Source organism: Sinocyclocheilus anshuiensis, unplaced genomic scaffold, assembly GCF_001515605.1.
Source record: "Sinocyclocheilus anshuiensis isolate Anshui unplaced genomic scaffold, SAMN03320099.WGS_v1.1 scaffold1241, whole genome shotgun sequence".
Taxonomy (NCBI): domain Eukaryota; kingdom Metazoa; phylum Chordata; class Actinopteri; order Cypriniformes; family Cyprinidae; genus Sinocyclocheilus; species Sinocyclocheilus anshuiensis.
The window spans coordinates 122,364-129,824 of NW_015549644.1; the positions used below are offsets into that span (position 1 = coordinate 122,364).

At 36.7% G+C, this 7,461-nt stretch overlaps 1 protein-coding gene across 1 annotated transcript in view; it reads left to right on the forward strand.

Moving 5' to 3' along the window:
* Positions 1–7,461, forward strand: part of LOC107659918 (pleckstrin homology-like domain family B member 1) — a 91,510-nt gene extending 84,049 nt beyond the window's left edge. The window contains exons 23-26 of the mRNA XM_016449019.1: positions 2,233–2,452; positions 3,111–3,196; positions 3,407–3,436; positions 5,287–7,461. Coding sequence (XP_016304505.1) covers positions 2,233–2,452; positions 3,111–3,196; positions 3,407–3,436; positions 5,287–5,427 — 477 coding nt within the window. The 3' untranslated portion in view covers positions 5,428–7,461. The remainder of the gene's footprint in view (positions 1–2,232; positions 2,453–3,110; positions 3,197–3,406; positions 3,437–5,286) is intronic.

Here is a 7,461-nt window from a genome sequence, read left to right on the forward strand (position 1 = left end):
CTAGAGAAGGCAATGAGTGTTATCACTATGTCGGAGACACGCTAGCTTTCCCAAGGCCCAAGGCAGAAGAGTGGTTACAATCATCCGGGTTTAAATCGCGCTCAAATTGATTTGATTTTGATGCAATATGCAATATGAAGCTCGCAGGCGGCTATGGTAAGGGGTGTGACATTTCCCAGTATGGATGCGTTGAAGATTGAGGAGATGGAGAAGATGTTGAAAGAGGCACAACTGGAGAAAGCTCGACTCATAGAGTCCAGAGTAAGTCATAATATCAGTATACAATCGATACAGTAACCATATTCAGCTTTTTTGCCTCCCAGCCTTGTCTAATAACATCTGCCCTCTTTTGGCTGCAGGAACGAGAGACTCAGACCCGTAAACTCATGCTAGAGGAGGAGAGAAGAAGAAGAGAGGAGGCGGAGAAGAGACTGCAGGAGGAGACGATACATAGACAGCAGCTGATAGAGAAGGAGGTGAAGATGAGGGCCAGAAACTTCTCTCAGGTGAGGAGTCGCAGATCTGTGCCGAAAGTCCATAGTGATTCTACTAGGACTGTCAATTTAATGGATTCATTTTGTACAAATATTTATGGGTTATGGTTCTTAAAGATGTACTCTTTGTATTCATGTAGGTTTCGTATGGTTATGAATTTTTTTATACCCTTTTAAAGAAAAGCTTTAAGCTTTTAAATTACAGTTTAATTTTATTCAAACATTTTTTTTTATTTAATTACATAGTCATTAGTCATTAGTTTTTTATTTAATTAGAAATTTAATTTTAATCATTTTCATTAGGAATTTAATTTAAACCTTGAAATATAGAAATATTTATTTTACCTTGATATATTATACAGTTGCGATCACAAGTTTGCACATGCTTTGTAGAACCTTTGCTTTGTAATATCGTCACACGCTTGAGGTATCCGGCCAATCACAACGCACCGGATAGCTGGCCAATCAGAGCACACCTCGCTTTTCAGACCGGTGAGCTTTGTAAAAATCGACGCGTTTCAGAAAGGCGGGGGGCATAGAGGAGAAACAATAATGTACAGTATGTGGAAAATAATTAGTTTTTTTTTTACCTTAAACCGCATAAACACATTTCATTACACCAAATACACAAAATAATGTTCTTTTTAGCAACATCATATGACCCCTTTAATGTCTGCATTTACATCTACAAGATGTATTTTTTCGATTTGTATTTTTTAGTTCATCTGCAATATGTCTCTAAGACGTTTCCTATCAGATGTTAAATAGATGTTTTGAAGATGTTTATGATTTAGAATGTATGTAAATCTGCTTTTTCTAAGACATTTATCAGATGTTTCTACAGATGTTTCCTCAATCAAGATCAAGTGCTCGGTTTTATGTTCTTACATAAATTAGGTTGTTGGTTTTTATGCCAAAAAATAATGTAAAATTATGGTATTCTGAAAAGATTTATGGAACCAGAAATATGACAAAACTATTTGAATTTGAATCGTGTAAATCTGAATTATAGTGTGAATTAACAAAACTAAATATTATGTGGCATTTTATAGTTAATTTTTTTTTTTTTTATATATATAGTTTAGTTTAATTACATTGAATAGTTTAATTATATTTGTGCACACATACCAGACATAGGTCAAAACATTGACAAATTTGGCTGAATTATAAAAGCCAGAGGGGGTACTAAATAAAGAGCCATTTGGGAGCCGAAAGAGCCGGTTCTTTTTGCTGAGCTGAGCCAAATGATCCGGATCCCTAAAAAGAGCTGGAATTCCCATCACTTTTACAATCTGAACTGTCAATAAAATTATCATGTCAAATAGTCATCATGAGGATCTGGTTTTTTTTTTTCTGTTTCTGCATGTTGGTTATACCACTTAATTGATTTGGCCGCCAAAAGTTTTTCAGACATTAATAAGCAGTAAAGTATTTTTTTTAATGATAAATAATAATAAATGATACAAACTACTTAAGGTTTTATTATGAATAATTTCATGAATTTAATGATCCTTTTTTTTTTATTATGTTATCAAGACACTTGTATCACTCTGACATTTGTGAATATATATATATTCACAATATGAGAGGTGTTGTAATAATGTAAAATATGTGAAAAATAATGTGTTTTTCGAACAACCTAGTATGAGAGCCTGTTCTAGTACACCCCCAAAACAAAATCAAGACTTTGTAAAAGAGCATAATAGGGCCCCTTTAACCACATGTTGTTGATTTCCAGGCCCGCCCGATGACCCGATACCTGCCCATTCGCAAAGAGGAGTTTGACCTCCATTCCCACATCGAGTCTTCAGGTCACAGCGTGGACACGTGCTACCACGTGATTCTCACCGAAAAGATGTGCAAGGGCTATCTTGTCAAGATGGGAGGAAAGATCAAATCCTGGAAGAAGCGCTGGTTCGTCTTTGATCGCCTTAAAAGGACTTTTTCCTACTACGCCGGTATGTGTACCGCAGCATCGCCTTCCAACATCCTCCTTACTGTGCACTATGCTAATGCCGCTCCGCAAACGTGTCGTTATGCTTTCGTCGCCCTGAGGTTGGGGAAAGAAACGAGGGCAGAACAAAGAGTGGATTGTGGGTGAATCAAGCAGTGGGGGGATACGGATAATTAGTAATTCTTAAGCTCACAGTGGCTGCCATGATTTCCGATAGCCTCGGGTTAGCTAGGGGCATACAAATAACCAGAAGCCTGTCCTCATGCTATCTGATGGTGATGAAATCTGCCGCAATGCTGAGGAAATCGTGCTCATCACCCAGCCGTGGCGCTCGGCAAGGCGTGAGCTCTCACTCTTTATTTCTACGCGGACTGAAAATGAAGGGGTTGCACCGCAGTAACAAGGTCACATCGGTGCTTACCAGATCATTATTCTCCAGGGGAGTGGGGGCTTATTTGTTTTTGAAACCATCGCTGTGCAAAACATGTTAATCAGTAGTTTTGTCTTGTTTTCCAGTAAAAAAAACTTGGAAATGCCTGTTTTCGGGGAACATATTCGAGTTAATTCGTCTTATGATGTTTTCAAACAAAAACATTGCAATAAAATACTTACTAAAAGAACGATTTTTCGCAGGGTGACATCTCTGTTTCTCCCATCCGCAGATAAGCATGAGAGCAAATTGAAGGGCGTCATCTACTTCCAGGCTATCGAGGAGGTTTACTATGATCACCTGCGCAGTGCCACAAAGGTACGAGCCCCTATCGGATAAAAACCCCTCGTATAAGCACAGCTCACATCTCCCGATGTTTTTCTGCTCTGCACTCCTGTTGCACCATTTCATTTGATCTTTTTCTGTTAGCTTCTTTCTTCTCTTTTGTCTCTTATGCTGTAACTCTGCTGTCAATATTCCCCACACTTCTTTTGCTTCATTCTTTTGCTTTGCCAACTGTTTTCACAGAAAGGATTTTTCAATCTGAATTTGACAAACATACGTATCGCTCTTCACCACTATCACCCTATCCTGCATGTTTGCTTAGAGGAAATTGCTCTAATCCGTGCATTTTTCACACACTTACTCCCTTGTGACTTATTAACATACCTCGTCTTGTATTGTTTTGAATAACTGGACTACTTGCACCTTCAGTGGATATTTTTTTGTGCAGTTACTGAGGATGAGAGTATAATGTAATTGACCTGTATGCGTTTCCCTTAAGTGTTTCTTTACTACTCCCACCTGTGGTGAGATACTAAGTGTGTGTATAACGTAATAGCCCCACAGAAGCAGTTGTGTGGTGTATTATACGCCATCAGGTTCATGCTGTATAATGTAATAGGTTAACAGGAAGCTGTAACATAATTTACTCCTTGACAGTGTCAGAATCATTTGAAGAGATTTGTTTGCCCATTGCATGAATGGAGTGCTCTTCAACAATGAGTGTTTTGGTGAGGAGAACTAATTATCACATTTTAACAAGCACCTCCTGCTCAACAACTGTATTCAAATTAGAGGTGCTAATAATTAATACTTTGTTATTAATTAAATGGCATGACTTTCGATTAATCCACTTTAGCTCAAGAGAATTCGGTAATCATCTGGGAAATGTGCAAACTGTGTGCACGCTGTTGCTTGTGCTGCATGCGACGTAGGAGCTTATAAAACATGTTCAAAGTAATCGTGCACATTTACAATAATAGTGTGTTAAAGTATAATGTGAGAACAAGCTGAGTTAAGTAGACTTATCAACATTTAAAAAAGAGGATAAAACATTTCCTATCTTTTTTTTTTAATTGTTGACATCAAAGTAATAAGAATAAACATGCTGACCACAGTGTGATAAATTATTGAATACCGACAGCATGAAGCCATTAATTTCAATAGATATTTAGAAATATCTACAACATTACAAAAAACATCAATTTTACTACATCAAACATTAACTTAAGTTCAAAATCCGATCTAAAATATTATATGAAACATATGTGTATATAAGGTCTGAAATATTACATGAACCACATAATAAAATTTGTGCATTATCCATACATGTTGTTATGATTATTAATACTTTTCAAATTAGCAAATTATATTAAACTATACCAATTGGATTCATACTAAATATATGCATTAAAGTACTTATAATAATAGCACATTTCTTATATTTATTTATTAGCATATTATTACATGTATTTATTATTATATTCATTAGGATCCATAGTTTAAATATCTAATGTATAATTTATTTTTTTAATTATTATTATTATATTTAGCATAATCACTTTAAATGTAGTTTGACTAGTTGACTGTAGTTATTAAATATTTGCATTATAAAGTATAAACATAAATAAAACCAATATATTATAAGATTAGAAATAAGACTATTTTAACTTTATTATAATGTCTTGCAAATTATATGATTCACATAATAAATTGTACAGGCAAAATAATTTTAACCGCAGTAGCCATACACATTATTAATAATGCTTGGAAAATTATGAAACTATATTAAATTAAAATATACCAGTTGGATTCATTTTAAATTTAAATGCATTGAAATACAGAACAAAAAAAGCAGTGCATTTCTTATGTTTATTTATTTCTTTAAATTATATCTATTTGTATAGTGGTTTTAATTGTAGTTGAAATAGTGCATGTGGTATTTGGCGTCCTACACGTGTGATTAATTCATTGCATTTCAATGAAAATCAATTTGTAAAAATTCCTGAAAACTGACATCCCCTAATGGCTAAATATGAGATAATGCATATGCCTCAATAACTGAGTAGTAGAGAGACTCCATACGTGGCACCCTCACTGATCTGAGTGTGTCTTTTTGATCGCAGAGCCCCAACCCCTCCCTGACCTTCTGCGTGAAGACCCACGACAGACTGTATTACATGGTGGCCCCGTCCGCAGAGGCCATGAGGATATGGATGGATGTGATAGTGACAGGAGCCGAGGGCTACACGCAGTTCATGAACTGAGACAAAACCCACTATACGGAATGATACGGAAACCATTCGGCAGGGAGACTTCAAATGACCCAGACCTGTTATTCCCAACGAGAGGAAAAAATTATTTTGTTACTTCCTTTTTTTCTTCTTCTCGACTTTCCTGAAGATGTTATATATTCACTCAGATGCACAGACAGATATCCACCAGAGGCTTTCCACGTCTGCCTGGATTGAAAAAGGGAGAAGACGAAAAGACCCGGTGAACCAAACCTGCAGGTGGTGGCTCACTCACCATCAACGAAAATGCCTTTTTGCCATCAGATATTTTTCAGTTGCAGTTTAGTTTATGTTGTCTGGATGCGCAGAAACATGACTTTCCTTTGTAAAGTTTGTCCCTCGATTTGTCTTTTCAAACGTAATGGGAAAAATGACAAATGCCATCAAGCCATTCTGGAATAGTATTGCACTGCATACTTGATGGGATTGACTGACACGGAATGACTAGAGGATATAAATGAACTGCAGTACATTTAAATTATGTTTTAAATTAAATGGATCATTACATTCACATTTAAAGATCCGATATCACAGAAACAAAGACTTAATTCACCAAAGCTCACCTACCAGCTCAGGAGTCTATATTTATTGTAGAGGGACATCAGCGACTCCTGTCCAACTTTATCCCACTGTGTCTCTGTGTTGCCAGCTCATTCTTTTAGATTCAGAACCACAAATGCATGCACACACACACACACACCACATACAACAGTAGAGTCTATTTGCCAAGTCCTGACAACTTGATCTTGTGATTCGACTCCCTAGGGAGGCAGCCATCACCTATCACTGCCAGCCTACGAGAGTTTGGAATTATTGCCACAAACAAGAGAAAAAGAAACAACATCATAATCATGCAGTGCCTTGATAATGACCCATATTTGTCACTTTTAGCATCTGAAATATTACACTAGTGAAAAATACTGTAGCTGGAATCACAGTTAAGGTGCGGCCACATTAATGAAATTTTGAGAGTAAAAAAAGTCGATTGTCAATTGTATAGTGATGTATGAAGCACAGCTCACACAGAAGTCACGTTCAAAACAAGCAAGTTTTCCGGCTTTCAATGCAGCGAATTTGAATCGGTTTAGAAATCTGCTTTGGAAATTCTTTTGTCATCATTGAAATTCCAGATTGCATGGATGCCTATTGAAATTCGCCTGGATTTCACCTGCGAAAATTCACAGAACAACAGTAAATTAGTGCAAATTTTGTGAAAATTACACAGGCAAAAAAAAATCATTTCAATTGTCTACTGTCAATAGTGTAGCGGTGTTGCTCAGCATGGTGAATTCACTTAGCCGACTTGAATCAGTTTCGAAATCTGCATTGGGAAACCTCTCGCCATCATGCGAAATTCCCAATTACACTGATGCCTATTGAAATTCGCCTGCCAAAATTCATTGACCAACAGTAAATTAGTGAAAAGTTTGTGAAAATTGCGTAGGCTGTCAATAGTATAGTGATGCATGAAGTACAGCTCACACAGAAGCCAAACCAGGAAGCATTATGTTGGTTGAATTCATGTGACCATCTGAACCCGTGGCGAAAACTGAATGAGAAATCTTTCATTGTCATGCTAAATTCCCAAATACATGGGTGCCTATTGGAAATGACTGGATTTTGTCTGCAAACATTTGCTAAACATCAGTAAATTAGCGAAAATTGGCAAAAAATGGGCAAAAGTTCTAAAGGCAAAAGAGGTCAAATGTTTACTGTATATAGTATAGCGATGCATCAAGCACAGCTCGCAACTGAAGTCTTTTTTTAAACCAAGCAGCTTTATGTTGGCTGAACTCACATGACCAGCTGAACCTGTTGTGAAATCTGGGCAGGGAAATCTTTCGCCGTCACACGAAATTCCAGAACATGTGGATTCCTATCGAAGTGACTGGATTTCGCCTGCAAAAATTCACAGAGCAACAATAAATGTGACCGCACCTTTATTCCATGTGATACATAGTGGGTTTTACTGTTCTAAGAGATTGTGAACAGACACATACTGTAATT